Source organism: Macaca nemestrina, chromosome 1, assembly GCF_043159975.1.
Source record: "Macaca nemestrina isolate mMacNem1 chromosome 1, mMacNem.hap1, whole genome shotgun sequence".
Lineage (NCBI taxonomy): Eukaryota > Metazoa > Chordata > Mammalia > Primates > Cercopithecidae > Macaca > Macaca nemestrina.
Genome location: NC_092125.1, coordinates 139,286,972 through 139,307,939, shown reverse-complemented (window position 1 = coordinate 139,307,939; position 20,968 = coordinate 139,286,972). Strand labels below are relative to the sequence as shown.

Here is a 20,968-nt window from a genome sequence, read left to right as displayed (position 1 = left end):
CCTCGTGTAGGGTACAGAAGGCAGGAGGTGGATCAAAGAATAAAGAAGCATGGTGTCCACCCTGGGCCCATTTCAGCCCACGAGGGGATTAAAGTGGATTAAGGCAATGACAGAATTCTCCTCAAAAAAAGAAAATCCTGCAAATACATTTGTCGGGAGGCAGGGAGATCACTCAGGTCACTTTCCTGGTTCCTGCTATGTCCTGTGCCCTGTGCCCTCATGATCCTTGGACTGCGTGGGCATGGCCTCAGGCCTGGCCCGGCTCAAGAGCCTTTGACCCAGCTCAGTGTCTCTGTTTGAGGACCAGACACCGACACGCCACCGAACCGGCTAAACTTCCCGGCTGTGAGCCCATGGCCCACAGGAGACATCCCGGGAACGCAGGATGTGCACAGTCCCAAGTCAAGGCTGTGCCATGACTTGTTTTTCTCCAGAGCTGTGTGAACCAAACACTGGGCTAAGTGCTCAAAATGAGCAACACAGGAAACAGTCCAGACTAAAGCCCAATTGCTGCAGTTTCTAAATCTGCCGACCCAGAACCTATTTCCCCAACCCGAGAGACGCAGCACTTGGTTTAAGCCCTTGGGGCGGCCCAAGCCCGCAGTTACCAGCAGCACCAGGGGCGGGCAGCCAATGAGCGCGATGGCTGTGGAGAGTTTCCGCTTGTTGCCCCCACTGTATGTGCCAGCCAGGCAGTCGGCGTAGACAGTCAGACCCAGGCTCTTAATACTCCAGTTTGCAACCTAGGGAAGAGAAAGAAATGCCATTTGGAGAATACAAGCAAACACCCCAAACCTCCCCCAGTTCAAAGCCTTGGGCTCCCAGATCTCATGCCTCCAGAATGAAAGCCCTAGCTAGGCTGAAACAGGCTCCTGCTGGCTCCTGTCCTCTGGCATGTGCTTCAGGCACCAGACAGGGTCTCCTTCACTCTGTGTCTTGGATCCCAGGGTGGCCCGGTCAGCTCAGCACCTGTTGGGTGTAGCCCCCTGAGAAATGGCCTTCAGCCTTACAAACAGCAAGACAGTGGGTCTCGCCCAGTGTCCTGGACCACGGCTAGGAGTGGAGGAGGAAGGGTCTGTTTGAGAAGATGGTGAGTCCCAGACCTGTTGATCCCACCCCTCAAGAGGGTCACACCCAAAGCCTTGTGCATCCGACACATACCTATGGAGCACTGACCATACACCGGGTACTGAACCAGGCACTGGAGAACAATGTGAACACAGCCATTGCCGCTGTCCTCAGACTGTGGGGAGGTGACAGTCAAAATAAACAGAATACTGGCAGATCGTGACTGCGAGGGAACGATGACAGAGACACCAGGTGTGTGTGCACATGCGCAGGAAGGGATCTAGGGAAGCCACTGGAGACAAGCTCACCATGCTTCTGCCTTCTGTATTAGTCCCCTGTGCCTGGAACGTTCCTCCCTAGGTGTGCACGTGGCTCCCTCTCTCACCTCTAGTTCCTCACTCAGGTCCTCTCCTCTGCAGGCTCTCTCGGGGCCACCCTACCTCAAAGTGCAAACCCTGCCCCAACACTCCCTGCATTACTGTTCTCTGAGGACTTTTCACTCTCTAATGCACTGGATATTTTACCTATTTATCTATAGATTGTCTATCCCTCCCACTAGAATGTAAGCTCCATTTTTAACTTTTTATTTGGAAATAGTTTCAAACTCACACGAACATGTAAGAATAAAAATAGTTCATAGAATTATTAACTAATAAACCCTTCTCTCTCACACACACACAATCTTTTGTGACCCATTTGAGGGAAAGTTACTCATCACAGCCCTTCATTCCTAAATACTTCAGGGCATATTTCCTAAGAATAGGGATCTTCCTTTACATAACCACAGTACATTATCAATGTCAGTAAACTTAATGTTATGATACATTTACCTAATCTACTGTTCAGAGTTCAGTTTTGTCAGTTGGTCCAATAACATCCTTCTATCATTTTTTTTTTTCTCTTCTGCACAAGATGTAGTCTATTGTCTGTTATTCAGTCATTGTGTCTAGTTAGCCTCCTGTAATCAGAGATATTTCCATAGCTCTTTCCTTGTCTTTTAGGACTCTCATATTTTTGAAGAATACAGTCTCCTTTTTTATTTTTAAAGAAAAGGAATATTCCTTCTTTGGAGCTTGTCAGATGTTTCCTTATGATAAGATTCAGGTTACATGTCTCCAATCTGGATTCTACATAAGTGAAACTGTGTCCTTCACAGGATATCACATCTCTGGGCATGAGATGTCCATCCGCCCCTTATGGTTAATTTTGATCACCCAGTTAAGGTGCTGTCTAATTTCTCCATTGTAGAAGTTAATTTTTCATCACCCAGTTAAGGTGCTGTCTAATTTCTCCATTGTAGAGGTTAATTTTGATCACCCAGTTAAAGTGCTATCTAATTTCTCCATTGTAAAATTACTATGTTTCTCCCTTGTAACCAATAAGCAATCTGTACAGAGATACGTTTATTTCTTTAAAATTACATTATCATTATTTTTTTAAGAGACAGAGTCTTGCTCTGTTTGCCAGGCTGGAGAGCAGCAGCTTGATCACAGCTCACTGCAACCTCAACCTCCTGGACTCAAGCATTCCTCCCACCTCAGCCACCTGAGTAGCTGGGACTATAGGTGTACACCAACAGGCCCAGCTAATTTGTTTGTTAGTTTTTTGCAGAGACAGGGTCTCCCTATATTGCACAGGCTAATCTGGAACTCCTGGGCTCAAGCGATCTTCCCACCTTGGCCTCCCAAAGTGCTGTGATTGCAGGTGTGAGCTACCATGCCCAACCTGTTATTTATTTTGTTAAAGCACTTCCTTACTTTCTGGCATAAGATATTCCAGGTTCATTTTATACCTATGCCATTCCAGCCCTGGAATGTGTCATTTATTGAAGGAATCAGGTTTACTTTTAGTGGGGAATGTTATTAAGACAAAAGTCTGAGCACTCAGTGTGCTCATGGCTGCTGGGTGTTTTTGCTTCTTGACCCTTTCAGAAGACAGATATACACAGGCAAATATACGTGTATATATACACACCTGTGTGCATGAAACATGAACACACCTGCAGGCACCCACAAACACAAGCATATAAATATTCCGGAATTCCCAGTGCTATTTCCAGTTCCAATCCATGACCTCACAGTTCTTTCTTGCTTTTCCCTTTTCCATATTTGTAAGTCCCTTCTTCCACAGTGAGAATTCTGGGTTCCAATAACATCAAAACATTTATTAATTTACTTAATCCTGTAACACATCTAACATTTTCAGAATCACTTTGCCTATACCACTATAAAATACAAACTAAAAAGAACTCAGAAATTATTTGTAGTTCTTCTCCCCGACTCCACCCTGCCCAAGAATGAGGATATAGAGTCAAACACTGTGTTCATCAGTTGTTTGTATTAGCTCTATCTCCCTTTTGCAGGATTATGATATTTATTTGAAATAAAATTGGGTTACTTTATTTAGTTTGCTGTCAGTGTTAGGTTTTCTTTTTGTTTTCATTTTTGCCTCCTTCGCATCCTTACTAATTTTTTAAAAAATATGTGGAACATTGACATGCTTCCAAAAGTTAAAACTATACAAAAATATATCCCCAGAAGTACTATTCTTTCCCATTTTTCTTTCTTCCCATTTTCTTCTTGTTGATCACCAAATTCATTGTTTTCTGGTTTATCCTTTCTATGTTCTATTTGCAAAGGTAAGCAGACATACGTCTACTTTCTTGTTTTTCCTTCTTTCTTACATAAAAAGTAGCATTCTATATGTTCTGTTTTCCACTTTGCTTTTTTTCATTTAACAGTATTTACTGGAAATATCTCCATATCAGTTCACTGAGATTTTTCTTTTTCTTTTTTATAGTTGCATAAGACTTTATTGTGTGCCCGTACCATAAATTATTCAGCCAATCTACAATGACTAAACATTTAGGTAACTTCCAGCATTTTGCAATTACAAATGCAACGGATCACCTTGTATATATTCATTTTGTACTGTGGGAGATGTAACTTCAGGATAAACTCTTAGAATTGTGATTGCTGAGTCAAAGGATAAATGCATACATCATTTTGTTAGATATGAGAGTGGGGATTTTTTTTGTCTGTCTTGTTCACTGCTATACCCCTGGTTTCTAGAATAGTACTTGGCACACAGTAGACACATAGTAAACATTTGTTGAAATGAATGAATGAATAGCATGCTTCAGTTTCTTATCTCCAAGAGAATGCACTCTCATGAAACAGGCTTGTAATTAACCAGACTCCTATGTGGCCACAACAAACCATTTTTTACCTTTTCGATTTCCTCTGCTGGTACACCTCGAAGCCGGGCATAAAGGTAAAGATGTTCTCGTCCTGTGAGCAGCTCATCAATTGCATCAAACTGAGGACAGTAGCCCATATTTTGATGGACTTCAGAAATATTGGTTAAAATACTGCAAGAAAAAAAGCAATTAGTGAGTATCCTTCAAGGAGGTGGAGGGATGATCATAGAGCTATGGCTGGAGAAGCTTCTGCCAATGGGAAAAGGAAGCTGCTGCTTCTCTTCTATTTGGTTTCAGAAATGCATGCAATATTTGGGAATCAAAACAGGGGCCCTTCGGTTAGAAACTGAATCCTGTCAGATTCTTCCGTGTTTCCATGTCTAGGATTAATTGAATCCCGGTTATTATGCCATAAGTCAGCTTTCATTTTGGATCAGATCACCTCACATGTGAGTTTAAAAACAGAAGGAAGATCAGGTTTAAGAAAATGATTCATGATTTTTCAATACTTTTCAGACATTTGGGAAGTAATTAGAAAAGATGGATCTGTCCCGTTGGAAGTAAACTTCTCTATCTGTATTTATTGGCAAAGATAGCAATGAAAGAGGAGCCAGTCAGATAACTACCCTCAGCCAGGGGCCTGCAGGGAGAAGGGGTAGAGTGAGTTGGGTTCCACCAACTCCCTTTGGCTAAAATATTCACCCTCACTAAAAAATATATTGCCATGATGGAAAATAACCTATACATAGACATTTAGTCTAATCTCATCCTTTTCTTCTTAAAGCTTAGGGTCTATGAATAAACGATGGATGATACAGGATGGTACAGAGAGAGACTACTGCAGTTCCCCACAATGACAAAAGCCTCCAAAGGCATGGGCTGGGCCAATTAAAACTACTTAGGGAAACAAGTAGGGTACGTCTCCAAATTAGCAGGCACTACCCTACCAGATAATCCCAATTCTGTGTCTTAAACCTATCGTTTCTTTCTAGCGTCCAGCTCAGTTTTACCTTCTGGAAGTCAGATTGTGCCTTACTTGGACACAGTTGTAACTTTATGTCTCATAAATGTGCTCATGGAAAATTCTATGATATCTTTCCCCTCCTCCACCCTGCCATGACTCCTTTTGTCACCATCAGGAAGTCACCTGCATGGTCACTTGCAGGTGAAGCTGGATCTGTTGAGATAGACTCAGCCATGACCTGGCTTCACCCCTGCCTGTCCCTTTTCTATAAACCCAGTAGGGCTGGCTGTAGAGGCCAAAGAACCAGATTCATCCTATCTGAGCCAGTGACACATGCTCAGGACTCCTCCTGCCCACTGGGCATTGGGCCATGCTGAGGATGGCTTTCAGGGAAGAGAAAGAGGCCCCAGTCAAGCAGATGCTGGACAAATGTCAGCAGCACCTAACTCCACTTATAAACCAGGGCAGAGGCTTCCTCTGGGCACCTCTACCGTGTGTGCTGAAGTTTTACTGTTCAAGCTTTTCCTGCAACCAGGAAAGAGGCAAACAAGAGAGAGCTCATCCTCTCTGTCCTGCCCATAGAGGACCAGTCTCTTTAAACACATTTTATTACAGAGAGCAGCAGTCACCCTCCAGAATCCAAGGACACATGCCAGTTTTCCCTGTGTGCTCCTTGGTCTGGCAAAGCCAAGTATCAGCCTACAAATAGCCAATGCAGGTTAAGCTACCGCAAGGGCGCATGAATGAGCCCCTATCTAGAAACTCAACCCAGAGGAAGGATGCTTCATCACCGGGGTTCTTAACCTGGGATCCAAGAGCTCCTGCAGGATCATAAATGTGACCCAGGGCTGAGTAAATTCCCTGAAACTTTTTCAAAAATGTGTGGAGGGAGGTAATGGGAAGCAATGGTGTGTTTTTATAGGAATAGCCTACAAATGTTCATTGGATGCTTAAAAGGTTCCATGACCTCTAAGCGATTAAGAACCACACACTTAGTGCTTCCTTGGTCTTTCCAAGAATCCATCCCAACAGAGGAATCTCTTAACCATCACAATTCAGTTCAATTTTTCAGTGGGTCTATTTGTTGCGCTTTTTGGGCCACGCTCTCTGGGAGACCTCCTTCTCTGTACACATCTTTCAGGGCCTCAGAGCCACCCTAGTATAGGTTCTGATGATCACCCTTCCTATTCTGGGAGAGGGACAATGCCCAGGACCTGTGAGAGACTCCCTGAGACAGGAGGAGCAGGACACTTACCTTTTACCTGCTACAGTGGCATCCCCTGAGGTCACTGTGGTGTCCCCAGTAAGCATCTTGAATGTGGTTGTTTTACCAGCACCATTCACTCCCAGGAGGCCAAAGCACTAGGAAAAAACACAGAGCTAGCCTGGCCCTAGAGACCAAGAAGGTCTAAAATGTCAGACCCTAGGGTAAGTGTGTGAGCTGGGGGAGGCATTTTAGACCTGGGCTGCATCAGAGGCCACGAGCCACGTGTGGCTACTGAGCACTTGAAACACATCTAAGTCCCAATTGACATGGGCCCTGAGTGTGAAGATTCAAAGACTTAAAAACAACAAAAACTTGTCAAATATCTCATTAATAAGGTTTTCTATTACATGTCGAAATGATAATATTTTGGATATATTGAGTAAAATAAAAAATACTGGTAAAATTAATTTTACCTATTTTCTTTTTACTTTTCTCATGTGGCTAGTGGAAGATTTAAAATTATATATGTGACTTGCATTATGGCATTATGTTCCTACTGAATATCTCTGCCTTACGGGGAGGAGAGGCAGGCACAAGAGCTGATGTTCAGAAGCCTTTCACCCGTGGTCTGCAGAGTACCCACCTCTCCAGGGCGAACTCCGACACACAGCCTATCCACTGCCGGGCTGGAGGTGCCTGGATAAATCTGCAAGATATGAAGAAACCAGACTTAGAACTGAGACAGGGTTAGAGCAAGGAGGGGAAGAGGGAACAAAGAGCAAAGATGGTTTAGGAGAAAACTGGCAGCACTAAGAGGTTACATATTGACATGGGCAGGCACAGAGGTGCGGTGAGTACTGAGACATCTCAAAGCTGACCCACGCTATGTAGAAACGGAACACAGAAAAGCGAACAATGCTCAGCTGGAGTGATTCTCACTGAGGCCCTGTGTCAGTGCCTGAGATGAATAGCAGGGAACACACATTGGAATTAGATGTTCTTGGAAGACAAGCTATAACACAGAGATGATGACCCCACATAAAATTAGGAAACCAAATTGCTTGCATAAGCATATCAATTGATCTATAGAAGGAAAACAGCAACATCATGCCAACTGTGGATCTAACCAGCACCTCCAAACTCATACCCATTCCCTTACCTTGGTTAGTTCATGTAGCCTTAAGATGTCAGTTTTATTTCCACCAGTAATAATTCTTTGTCTTTCTTCAGCCACATCATCATCTTCATCAACAATGGGCCCCTTAGTGGGCTCAGCAATCCTAGATGAGGAAAAGGGGTCAGGATTGGGCTGGCTGTACAGTATCCTTGGCACTGTCCTTTCCATTGGACCTCTCTTTCATTTCCTTGCTTTTGCTTCTTTCTGGGCTTCCATCCTTTAAGACTTAAATTCTAAAAGGGGCTCCCAGCAGGAGAGACATTAGGCATTAGGTAGAGAGGTCAAGTGCTCATGTCCAGAGTCAGCCGTGGGTTCCAGTCCTGGCCCCCTCATGTGTGATCTTGGGCATTGGATCTCTGAACCTTGCCTCCTTCAACCATGTGATGAGGAGGGGGGTGACAATACCTGTCTCACAGGATTGTGCTGAAGATAAACTCAGCACAGTGCCTGGCACAGAGTAAAGACTCAGGGTCTGGGAGCACCGTCAGGACTAAAACCCTTCCTCTACAGCAAGCACTCAGTAAGGGGTAGTTACTAACCTCTGAGCCTTCCACTTCCTCCAGTCTGCCCTGCCAACTCCACCTCTCCAAAACAGAGTTGTCATCAGGCTACCTCATGCCTCAAAACCTGTGGTTCTCCATCAGCTGGAGGTTGAAGCCCTCCCTCTGCAACTGTAGTTACAGCCCTGCAATCCAGCCCCACCTACCCTTCTCACTTACCTCTTGCACTAACTCGTCTGTCTGCAATTGGCATCTCCCCCTTGTTCCCAGTCCTATTGGTCATTCCCGTCTCCCAGCCTCTGCATGTGTTTCCAGTCCCTCCTCCTGCCCCACCAAATGGAATCTTCCCCATCCTTAAAGACACAGCCTCTTCTTTGAAACTCTCCCTGACCTTCTGGAAGCCAGGGACTATGGTGTACTTCTCTGGTCCTCTTTAGGTCCTAAAGCAGGCAGGACTCATTCAAATGTGTTGACATCAGAGTTTGAAGCTAATGAGTCAATTTGGGTAGTCAACCTCCTGACCCGCTCTCTCCCACACAAAGGCCTCTAAAAGGTGTGGCCAAGGCTGCAGAGAGGGTCTGCAAGGGCTGAGGGTGCCAAGGACAACAATTCCTGACACTGTCTCCCATAACTAGAACTGCTTGTGTATCCTGTTTCATCAGAATGTGTTGACACCTGTGATCTCATTCACCTCTCACAGTCCTGTGAGTAGGGAGGCAGATTCATTTCCAATAAATCAATTCCCTGTGGATCAAAACATAAAACCAAGTCCTTGGAATCTATTTACAGGTGACCACACTCAGCCCGAGAGGAGGAAAAGTTAAGAAACAAAACACTATCGGGGAAAGCTTGCTAGGAAGGGCTGCTGCTTGGCAATTCAGGCCCCTGGGTAAGGACAATAAAGGTAGGCCGGGATTGCAGAGGGGAGTGAGGCAGGGGCCCACCCAGCTTCAGGAAGAGCCTGCGGAAGAATGGCAATTGCCAGCTAACCTGGCATTTGAGAAGCCCTGGTCAAGAGTCAGGGTTGGCGGCTACCCACCTTCCTCCAGGGGTGGGAGGGCATGATCACTGCCTGCACCCCTCCACATGGCTCCCATGTTACTCCCATGCTCCCAAATCTCTAATTAGCAAAGGGGCCTGCTATGTCCGTTCTCTCATAAATACATTAGTCTATTTCCTAGTACTTTGGATATCCCGTAACCATTGTTATTTGCAATGCTATCATCTAATCAAAATACACATTTGGTAATTAAATGAGAAGGATTAAATATCAGCAATTGAAATTAATAGCACTGCATTTTAAATATTTTAAAGAGGATGCTCTTCACGTATTTGAATGTGCCATTTTAACCCGATTCCCTACTTGTATTATTGGAGAAAAGCCAGGCTTTGAGAATGTAAAAAAAAACATCGTGGAGTGGGGCTCCTGAGGAAAGAGATAACTGTGTGGGTGTAAGGTCCAGTCCCGGGTGGCCTGAGCTGCCCACTGACCCCAGGGTGTGGCATGGACGTACCACTGGGAGAGGAAGAAGTGGCGCTGGACCAGGAGAGTCAGGAGGAAGTACACCACCCCTTCCACCACCATGGCAAACAGGTTCTTCCCAATCAGGTCCCAGTGGAACGGATTTGCAGAGTGCTCCTCACCTGGGCATCAACAAGAATTGAGTCCACTTCAGCCGCCCCGGCTCACCCCACAGACCTGGCCACTGCACACAGCCCACTAGACCAGGCCTTGTGTGGGAACTGAGCAAGAGCCAAACACCTGCCTCATCTGGGCTGCCCTCCATCCCTCCTGTGGCTCCCTAGCCATGGAAACAGAGGCACCCTAATCCCCTCTAGCTGGCAGGACTCTTCCAGCCCAACAAGGTCCCCTCCCAGCACCAGCCCCTGCCGCAGTCTGATGCAGAAGCCCCCCCGGGTAGCCCACCCAGCTTTGGACCCAGGGCCCATGCTCCACAGGCCTTGGCTACCACCCACCAAACCGGGCATAGACATCTGTCACAGCCTGGCTCAGTGCAAGGTCAATGAGGCCCCGGCCCAGGCAGAAGTGGGGGAAGATAATGAGCAGCTTCCTCAGCACGGCGTTGAACCTGAGCAGCGTCTGAAACAGAGAATTAGGACTGTTGGAAATGGGGCAAAGCCCACCCACCCCTCTCTTCAGCAGGGTGGGGCCCAGATACTCTCACAGGACAGCACAGGGGAAGGCCTGCAGACGGACAGTCCTTGCAGCCAGACTGGCCACTGGAGGGATTTGTCCAGCAGAGCATAATGGGTTTGCTGTGGACGTCATGAAGTACATATAAGCAGTGCCTCAGGCCAGGCCAAGGAACTAATCAATTAAATGGCCAATCAAGGACTGAGGCTCCCTGCAAGTGTCTAGTGGGCAGGAGCTGCCCCTTCATCTAGCCAGGCAGCATCTTCTAAACATTTACTATGCTCAGTACCATGTGGGCACCGAAGCTAACTGTGAGGAACCTGCATTACTGTCCTTACCCCTCCCCTAGGTGACTCGGGGGGTGACAGCAGGAATGTGCAGAGAAGCTGCAGCTCTCCTGCTGTCCACTTAGGGAGCTCTCCCTGCAGACTCACTTTGAAACAACAGGAGCCCTCCAAGGCGTTTGTTAACAACAGCTGCAGGGGGACAGCAGGCCCTGAGCAATCTCCAGTTCAGCTTTTCAGCCCCTCATGGGGCAATTACCATTGTCTAGGGAGAGGAGGGCTGGAGACTCTCTCTGGGGTCTGTGTTAAGCCAGGGACTTGTTTTCAAGTGGTCAGACTTGGCATGTTGGGCAGAGCCTCCCCTGAGAAAATAGAAGGGACACTGAGGGGTACAAGGACAGCATAGCTCCTGGCTGGGCCACTGCTGTCCATTCCATCTGGCTCATCCCTGTCCCACAACCTCCTCTCTCTCTCCAGCTTCCACACCTGTGCCCACATTACCTCATCCTTCCCCGCCTACCCCCTGTCTGCCCACTCTTTCTGGAATCACTGCTCTTTGGCCTCTAGGCCAGGGCATGTGCAGGCTGTTACCTATTGCTCCAAGCAGGAAAGAATGCTCTTTTTTCTTCTGCTTTCTGAAAGATTCCTGTTCTTCTTTAGATAGCTGGCTCAGAGAGTGCCTTCTCCTATAAGCCTTCCCAGATTCCCATGAGAAAGTATCCATTCCTCTCTCCCAGCACTTATCACATTCCCATGATTAATTTTTTAAAAATCTGCCTACTTTCTCTGCTAGTCAGGGGGCCCCTGGAGGGTGGGCATTGAGTCCTAATTATTTTTGTGTTCTTCCTAAATACCTGCAGAATGATTAGCTCTGAGTAGGCACTTCATTATTTATTAAATGGGCTAACAGAAATCTACAGGCTGGCCGGGCGCGGTGGCTCAAGCCTGTAATCCCAGCACTTTGCGAGGCCGAGACGGGTGGATCACGAGGTCAGGAGATCGAGACCATCCTGGTTAACACGGTGAAACACCGTCTCTACTAAAAAAAAATACAAAAAAACTAGCCGGGTGAGGTGGCGGGCGCCTGTAGTCCCAGCTACTTAGGAGGCTGAGGCAGGAGAATGGCGTGAACCCGGGAGGCGGAGCTTGCAGTGAGATGAGATCTGGCCACTGCACTCCAGCCTGGGCGACAGAGCGAGACTCCGTCTCAAAAAATAAAATAAAATAAAATAAAGAAATCTACAGGCTGAAATTGGACTTCCTCCACCACGGCTCCCCCAGCCCCTGCAGCCTGGCTCTTCCCACTGCCTCTGGCCTGCAGCGTGTTATCCGCCTCGCTCCTCTGATGCTCTGTCACACACTGTATTATGGAGGATCATACACTGTGGCTTATATCAGTTGCAAACTTGGTGGGCAGGTCCTTTCCGGACTGGAACGGGGGCCTCTGGAGGGCAGGACGAGTGGTCCATGCTTGTTTATATCAGCACACCCAGCACATGGTGTTCAGCTGGTAAAGACCTCCTGACTGTGCAGGGGCAGCAGCTGCTGGGAGCTGGGGAGCCTCCTGTGGGATACTGGGGGTTTCCGCAGCAGCTGTGTATCTGATAATTTACATGAAAATACCAGCTTTTTGGAGGCGGGTGCTTAGCAAATGTTGGCTAAATGGGTGCAGCCGCAGAGGGGAAAATGTTCTAAGTTGCTTTAAGCTGCTATTTAATTATTCTGAAGGAACACTCTCTTAAGACTTAGTGGGCTGTGACAAACACAGCTCCGCAAAGCAGCGTTTTCAATCACCTGGGGGCTCTGGCCATCTGCTGGGGTTGTGTTCTTATCCCCCGGCTTTCCGGAGTCTGACTCCGACATGCTGAATTTCATAGGACAGATGAGGCTTCATTACTTGCCTAGCGGCCACAGAAACCCTAACAAGATCTGGAAAGAGTCAGTCTCAGGGGCCACAGGTCTGGGCGGTTTACGGTGGAGACTCTGCACAGATTTGTCCTGTGTTCCCCAGCGGGGCCCAGAGGCGGGTGGAGGTGGGCGCCGCAGGGCAGCAGTGCAGATGTGCTGGCTGGTCCCACCCTCTGAACTGGGAAGAGCTAATGAGGAGAAGAAAGGTTGAGGGGCCTGGGGACACAGACACGTGGGGAGGCAAATGTTCCAAGGACAGCCACAGCCAGGACTCAGACACAGTGGTGGGGACTGGGAGTGTGGAGTGTAAAGACAGCCCTGCAGCGACTGCCTTCTTTTTTCCTGCCTCTTTTTATGATTCCGTTTGGCCATCTGTCTCTGGACAGGGGGAGGTCAGATGGAAGGGACAACTGGGCTTGGCAGCTCATAAAAGTGAGGCATTCAGCATGGAGAATCCCCAATCTCTTCCTCAAGATAACTTGCCCAAGGAATAGTATATGTCAGAGTGTTACAATTTCCATAAGAAAGTGGGAGAAAGGACGTATGGGGATTTGCTGATGTGTCTCCAGAGCACACAGGAAGCTCAAATAAGAGTTTGCCTCTGGAGAAGGGAACTGGGTGAGTGGGAAACAGGGGTAGGAAGGAGACTTTTTTATTGTATGCCTCTTTATTCTTTTTAGATTTTGAAATCACCCAAATGTATTGTGTGTGTGTGTAAAACCCAACACCCAAAGTCCCTAAGGAAACCTTTCTGAAAGAGTAAGCAAAGCTTAAAGTTTATTGCAAGAATAAAGTTTTGCTTGCAGAATAAACACAGAAAACAATTTCACTCAGAGCACAGAAACGAAAAAGGAGTTTATAGGAGGAAAGAAGGCAGAAGGAAGGAAGGAGGGAGGGAGGGATGGAGGGAGGAAGAAAGGAAAATAGGAGAGAGGGCAGAAGGAAAGAGGAAGGGAAGGAGGGAAGAAGGAAGGAAGGAAGAACTGAAGAGTGAAGGAAGGAGTGGGGAAGGAGGGAGGAGGGAGGAGAAGAAGGAAAGAGGAAGGAAGGATGGGAGGGAGGGAGGAAGGAAGGAGGGAAGGAAGGAAGGAAGGAAGGAAGGAGGGAGGGAAGGAAGGAAGGAAGGAAGGAAGGAAGGAAGGAAGGAAGGAAGGAAGGAAGGCAGGCAGGCAGGCAGGCAGGGGGGTCAAGGGTGGGGAGGAAGAAAGTGGCACTCATCTGCATTCAGCTGCTACATGTATGACACTTGCCCCTGGCTCTGCTTGACCAACACATATTCTGCTATCCTACTGATCAAACACAAAAGCCAAGAAAGTGATGCTCACCCGGTTATTCTCAAATAATTCCAAGATGAAGGTAATAGCACTGCTGTTGATGCCGATGAACAGATTAGCACAAGATAAAGCCACATAGGCTGTGCTGGGGACATCAAACAGGAAGGATGCTGGGTACATCATGGGAATGACCGCCCATCTGTGTGAAATGAGACAACTCAGAGCAATGGAGTTCTACTTTCCATTCCATCTGCAATACATCTAAATATAATGCACTACCCTTACACCTGAGGTGATATGTGTGAACTGGCCAGAGTCCCAGGGGACCAGAGAGATACTCTATTTGTTGGTCTCTGTGCCTCAACTTTAAATGGAGATAATGATGCCTGCCCTGACCACTTCATGGGGTTTTGTGAGGAGCAAATGGGCTGCTAGCTGTGTATGTACTCTGTAAACTACAAAGCCCTGTACAACTCACAGGTGGGTTCTCCACCCTGCAACACCTCCCACTCTAGCCTGGGTCAGCAAAGCCCAGCCAAGGGTCCCAGCGAGCTCATCTTCACAGCTTACAGTCAGGTTGGTTCCCAAATTCTCTATTTCCAAGAGAGATATGTGGAGACCAGTGCTCTGGCAAGGCTCTACTGGCCCACAGAGGAAGGACCAGGATCACTATTTTCATTTTACAGATGAGGAAACTGAGGCCCAGATGGATGTATTACTCATTCAAAGTTACACATGTGGGAAAGAAAGTTGCATGCTGGGCCCTGTAACTCTGCTGATGTAACCCCTGTGTCATCCTCTGTCCCTGACCCAGGAGGAGCTTTTTGGTCAGAGTCTTCTACTGTGTGCGGTAACTCTTGGCCAGTTCACATGGGGACGCTGAGGTGGACAGATTGGCCACAGATGAGTGAGAGTCAGAGCTGGGTGAGGAGCTGGGGAATGGCTGACCCCCAGGTTTTGGTCAAGGCCTCAGTTTGAGTAGAAGATTCAGACCATGTGGGACTTCTCTCATTGTTGCTGACCGGACCAGGCCTCAGAGATACCTCTGTCGGTGGAGTCAGAAACAGAAGCTAGACAGATCCCTGGTTATCAGCCTCAGACCCTACCTGGGGCTGGAAGCTAAACTTGCGGGTGCTACCACCACAGGACAGCCCAGGTTTTCTGTCAGGAGATGATCCCCCACCCCCACCACCGGGTTTCTCTTCAGAGGCATTAGCTAATGGCCCAAACGGCTTACCCATACAACAGGAGCAGTGCCACAAGGGCAGGAAGGTTTTCTGGAGAAGTGTAGGCTTTCTTCTGAAACCCGATGAAGATGCCCACCACCAGCCCAGCACTCACGGAATAATTCATCTCAGAAAGAGAAGAGGAGAGAAAATCACTTAACCTCTCAGACCTGCTTCCAGCTCTGCAAAATGAGGGGTGGGGCCAGGCTTCTCCAGTTCGTAGGGTCTGGGATTCTGATTCGACTTGCTTGTTAAACAGTTCTTGGTTGGCAAACATATGTTAAGCTGTCACTAGTCCTCCTACCGCAGCCCGCGCCCTACCTCCCTGCCAAGGGAACCTTCAGTTTGTATCTTTTGAAAGGATCAGTTACAAAATTCTGCCTGGTCTCTCACTCTCTAACTGGTCATAAAGTTTTGTTGATTCTTCTAAGCATGTCTTCAGAATTCAGAAAAACTTAAAGCCTAGTTCCTGGCTTCACAAAACTCAAATAAATAATGATACCCTTTTAAAACAATTTAGTCCTACAGCCATTACACTGGGCACAGAAAGGGGACAGCAACAGTGGGGTTAGGGGAGGAGCCACAGTTGTCAGGAGCAGGACAAGAACCAGAGAAGGGCTTCCTCAGAAGGCAACCTGGTGTGGGGTGTGGGGGCCTCAATGGGATGAGAAAGATACCCTTATAGGAGGCTGATCTGGTGCAGGGTATCAGAGCCAGAGCAGAACGAGGAGGACCTACACGCAGCAGAGGCAGCTGGAGCAGGGAGAGGACGGCATCCACATGGGGAAGGGATGGTGGCAGAGTTGAGCACTGTTGATGTTCAGGTGTATAGCTCCGGTAGATAAATGAGTTGGGAGTAAGAGAAACCAGCGTCTCACTATTGAAGGGAGTTACAGATGTGGAAAGATAAAAAACTAGAACGAGCCCTGTAGAGTTGGTTTTGGTGAGCTCATAGCGTTCAATGTGTAGGTAGATAGAGAACTACAGATAGAGGTGTGTGCATACCTGTGTGTGTACATCCATATCTTCCCTAGTTCTATCACTGAGAAAGCCTGGGACCAATAGTGCTCCAGAGGCAATGAACATATCTAGCACACAGATCTTGGTTTCTGAGGGCCACTTCCCACTGGCAGGAACCAGGGCTTCTTGGGGAGAGGGTAGGACTGGGGATAATGGAAGGTTGAGCCTGGAATATCTTGCTGTGCCATTGAGCACGGAGGAGCTCTAGGGGAATGAGGACCTGAGTCAAGACGATACAGAAGCCAGCTTCAAGGGGCCCCCACTGACCACACTGAGGATAATGTGAATATCAAAATAAATAATGATAGTCTCGGATCATAGTCCATTGATTAACACAGGAACCATGACTGCATACAGAGATAAATAAATGGATGAATAAATGGAAAGTTGTATAATTAATAGGATATTTATATATCTTTGAAGTGCCTCTACCAGAAATTTGTATTTATTATAGAGGGGAAAAGAGTAGTTTTACAGTAAAGAAGCTCAGCAGACACCTTTTTAAGTGAGCAAATTGCACATCATCAGTAACAGAACAGATGGAAATCAGAAGCTACCTGATAGGATGCAGTGAGAACATAGCATCTGCTCGGTGATACTGCTGCCAAGAAGCACACCCTCAACCCGGGCAAGAGGAAACCTCAGACAAGCTCAGACCAAGGGACATTCTGCAAAATAACCAGCCCGCAATCCTCAACAGTGTCAAGACCATGAGTGTTAATGAAAGACTGTGGAACTCTTCCAGGCTGAACAAGACTAAAGAAACAGCACAATCAAATGCTACGCATGATTCTGAGCTAGATCCTTTTCTCTGAAAGACATCACTGGGGCAATGGGCGAAAAAGGAGTGGGGTGTGAGGATTAGGTGGTGGTGACACATCAGAGCTGGTTTCCTCATGTTGACAGTTTGTGTTGCGGTTGTATGGGGTGTGTCCTCATTTCTAGGAAGTGCATATCGGAGGTGCTGAGGGGTGAGAGAGAGACAGGAAGAGAGAAACAAATGAGAAGGGGCATCTTCTTGAGAAGTTACTTTCAAATGACTCAGGAAAAAAAGGTTTGAACTGTACTTGCGACTTTTCCATAAGTCTGTAACTGTTTCAAAATTTTAAAGTAAAGAAAAATAGATGACACATACAAGAATTTAAAACATCATATATGTGCTAAGTGAATGACATAAGCAATAATTTTTTTTCTTCATTCAACTTTTTTTGCCACTGGCTAAAGGCAGTACTAAGTTCCAAAATGATAGATCACAGAGGTCAGATTCCAGGCCAGCTTTAAAATTCTGGAGCATCCGAAAATCTGCTAACATGGTGCCTGCCATCTTCTACCCCTTCATTGCCCTGCCAGCTAGTATCACCTCCCACCTCAGATGTCCACTCTATCCTAGCTACATCTCTCTCCGAAGGCTCAGAGATCCCTGTAACCGCACGTCCACGCACACACACACACACATGGGCCAGCCCCAAGTGTAAATTCTATTTCTCATCTTTAAAAAAAAAGTAAAATTAAAAGCCCCAGCACTTTTCTAAGTACCTTTTCAGTGCTGGTTGGCCTAGCTCCTTTTATATTAGAATCACAGGGCCAATGTGGCACCTGCAACTGATGCTCTTATCCAAAGAGAGGCTTTCAGGCTCTGACCTCCTCCCCATGGATTTATGAGTGTTTCCTCGTGTAGACAGAAGAGAGAGGAAATAATTTAGTTGCTACTGATAATTTCTGGTTTTGTATTGTTAAGTGATAGCTGCTTACTAAGCTGAGTAAGACAGAAATCATATCTTCAGGAATTCTTTTTTTTTTTTTTTTTTTTTTTGAGACAGAGTCTCACGCTGTTGCCCAGGCTGGAGTGCAGTGGCGCGATCTCGGCTCACTGCAAGCTCCGCCTCCTGGGTTCACGCCATTCTCCTGCCTCAGCCTCCTGAGTAGCTAGGACTACAGGCGCCCGCCACCGCGCCCGGCTAATTTTTTGTATTTTTAGTAGAGACGGGGTTTCACTGTGGTCTCGATCTCCTGACCTTGTGATCCACCCGCCTCGGCCTCCCAAAGTGCTGGGATTACAGGCTTGAGCCACTGCGCCTGGCCATCTTCAGGAATTCTAATATTCACCATCATTTTTAAAAGCCATGGAAGAGAAGGTCATTGGTGTTGGTCTCCATCAGTAGGTATATCTTATCATCACATGAAGTGGAGGCTCATGTTGGTCTTAAAATGTTAAGATTTCACTACTCAAGACATCTAGAATAGACTGGGGTTGATGTCATAATCATCCCTGCTACATTATAACTAGGTCTTTACTACCAATTCCTTTGACCCTGCAGCCTGTAATAAGGTACCCTATCCTGACCCCTCCCTACCCCCACCAACCTTGGTTGTATGGAAGGCGATAGTGTGCTATTGATTTGATAAATATTTTTTCTTCATTTTTCACTGTAGTGGTGGTTAATATGATATAGTGAAGGTCTGATTACTTTGGCCACTGGCTGGGGTTGCCAGATTTGGCAAATTAAAATCTAGGATGCCTAGTGAAATTTGAGTTTCAGATAAACAACCATTTTTTTTTGTTTCGTTTTGTTTTGTTTTTAGTGTAAATATGTCCTGTGCAATATTTGAAGTAGGGTATGGGTATGCTTATACTACAAATTATTCATCGTCTGAAAATAAATTTTACTGGGTGTCCTGTATTTATCTGGTGACCCTACCACAGGGGAAGTTTTACCCTTACCCTTTTGAAGGTGGGGCAGGATTTGAGAAGGGGATTTGGGGTGAAAGACCCCTTTGTATTACCTTCTCAGAGCCAGACTGATTCCAGGAAGGCCAGGCTCATGCCTGCAGTGCGGCGATTATTTGACAGGTCAGAGGCCCCTTGGTGCAGGACACAGAGAGCCCCCATCCACCAGTTGTTAAGCTGCACCCCACAGCCTTTCCTAGCTTTGGGCTCCTAGTTCTGTGCCTTTCTAAGAAGATGTCAAGGGACAACAGATACACAAGGCCTTTGGCCCAGTGCCTTTCAGCAGCCCTGGCACGGTGAGAACCCCTCCCCACTCGGTCTGGTCCTTCAGAGCACACACAAGCTCCTCGGGCCCACGGAGGGGAGGGAGGCGCTATAAACTGACACTTACAATGTCCCAGAGGAAGTTGGTCACCCAGTAGGTGGTGGGGCTCACTCCACTGATAAACTGGAGGTGCTTGGATTTGTTCACCCGCTCCTGGATCAAATAAAGGACAAAGCTGGCTGGGACGAAGGACATGGAGAAAATCACGCAGATGGCAACCACAGCATCCACTGAAGTGGTCAGCCTGCAGCAAGTCCAGAGACACAGGGAGAAGGCGATGAAGAGGAAGGAGCAGAAGGAGGAGAAGATACAAAGTCAGGCTTTGGGAAGGCCTTATGCCTACCCAGGGGTGGCCTTCAGGTTCCCCTTCTCTACCCTGAAGCTGTCACTTCTCTAAACTGTCTTAATCCATATGGACCAAGGTTAAATGGGTATTTGTGGGTTGCCTTTCTGTTTCATGTGAATATTTCTAGACAACATTTCTTTTTATTATATTCTCTAATTATTTTTATGGTGTATAGAAATATATGTATATATTAATCTTATGTACTGCAATGCTCTTATTAGCTCTAATAATCTGTCTATAGAGTCTCTTGAATTTTCCATGCTGACAGACATATGGTCTGTGAGATTTATCTTTTGTTAATCATCATCTTGTTAAATCACATTTTCAAGAAGTACGTCATAACACAAGGAAATGTTCATAATGTAAATTTAAGTGAAAAGAGGGCAGGTAAGTTGTACAGGGGCTTGGTTCTATTTATCCTTTCCTCAACCAAATATAAGGCATCTGGCTAAAGGATAAGTTGGGGCTAAAGTCAGCCTGAACTTTATGTACAAGCCATAACCCCTGGCATGGGACAGTGTCCACCTACAGAAAAGAGCACTTTTACTAATTTCCACAAAGGTATCCTATGTGGTAGCCACTGCCCTGATAAAACTATAGATCGTATCATCCATACACGTAGTAAGCTTAGAACAAATGACTGGAAGGAGACACACGAAAGTGTGGCTGAGTGAGAATTAACAGAGGACAGTCTAGGGCCCTAGGGTGTTCAGAGGAAGACACCAAGGAGCCAAGGCCCAAGTTTTAGTGGATGACCCTCGCATGTTCACTGGCACTCAGCATGTGCTAGGATAGTAAAATCAGAACCCCACAACCTTGCAGAAGTTTGCACTAACAAAGGCACTCCTATCAACCCCTCCTCCATGTAGGCCTCAAATAGAGTGAACATAGTACAAAACGCACAAGACCACTGTCTCCACTGGCTGAAACTGTGCAAGAAGAGCCTCAGCGTGAGGGTAGCAAAGCTCTGTCGACATCTCCAAAGTATGCTCTTCTGAGGAAATTCCTGGAATCTAAGATAATTACTCTGAAGGAGCTGAAAGGTTTACTGAACTTTGCCAGTTCCTGGCAGCTGCTTTGCACATAACAAAGATAATAATTGTATAAGCTCCAGCAGAAACTTGCTATCAAGAGCCAAAAGGGAATGGAACCAAATGTAAACTTACTTTCCACATAAATGTGGGGGAGAAAGAATGACCAAGAGGTCTGGTACGTGAGGCGTGAGGCACTTATTTGAAAGTCATATGTTCATATGTGCCTGACTAAACAGCATTACCATCCAAACCAGCACTTCACAGTGGTGAGAATTCTCTTGGGATGTTGAAAGAGTGGAGAAGGTAACAAGAAAGTGGTGAGGCTGGGGCCGTGGTGGCTTACACTGTAATCTCTGAGAGCTGCTCCTTGGTCAGGTTCAGGGGTTGGCTAATGACGGTGATTCCGTACTCCTCGGGGCTCCTGTCCTTGGGCAGGCTGGCCCGTAAGATGGCGTTGTGGGCCACGTTGAGAAAGCTGACCAGGGCATGCCAGCCTTTGTTATTAAACCACACCTAGAGGGTGGAGAGGACATCTGAGACGTTGCACTAACAG

The 20,968-nt window shown here is 46.8% G+C and overlaps 1 protein-coding gene across 1 annotated transcript in view; it reads right to left on the bottom strand.

Moving 5' to 3' along the window:
• Nucleotides 1-20,968, bottom strand: part of LOC105485411 (ATP binding cassette subfamily A member 4) — a 126,388-nt gene that overhangs the window by 5,172 nt on the left and 100,248 nt on the right. Inside the window, exons 35-45 of the mRNA XM_011747756.3 lie at nucleotides 20,759-20,928; nucleotides 19,102-19,279; nucleotides 14,974-15,089; nucleotides 13,788-13,935; nucleotides 10,093-10,216; nucleotides 9,630-9,759; nucleotides 7,598-7,718; nucleotides 7,082-7,144; nucleotides 6,487-6,593; nucleotides 4,297-4,438; nucleotides 609-743 (exon numbers count right to left, since the gene is read on the bottom strand). Coding sequence (XP_011746058.2) covers nucleotides 609-743; nucleotides 4,297-4,438; nucleotides 6,487-6,593; nucleotides 7,082-7,144; nucleotides 7,598-7,718; nucleotides 9,630-9,759; nucleotides 10,093-10,216; nucleotides 13,788-13,935; nucleotides 14,974-15,089; nucleotides 19,102-19,279; nucleotides 20,759-20,928 — 1,434 coding nt within the window. The remainder of the gene's footprint in view (nucleotides 1-608; nucleotides 744-4,296; nucleotides 4,439-6,486; nucleotides 6,594-7,081; nucleotides 7,145-7,597; nucleotides 7,719-9,629; nucleotides 9,760-10,092; nucleotides 10,217-13,787; nucleotides 13,936-14,973; nucleotides 15,090-19,101; nucleotides 19,280-20,758; nucleotides 20,929-20,968) is intronic.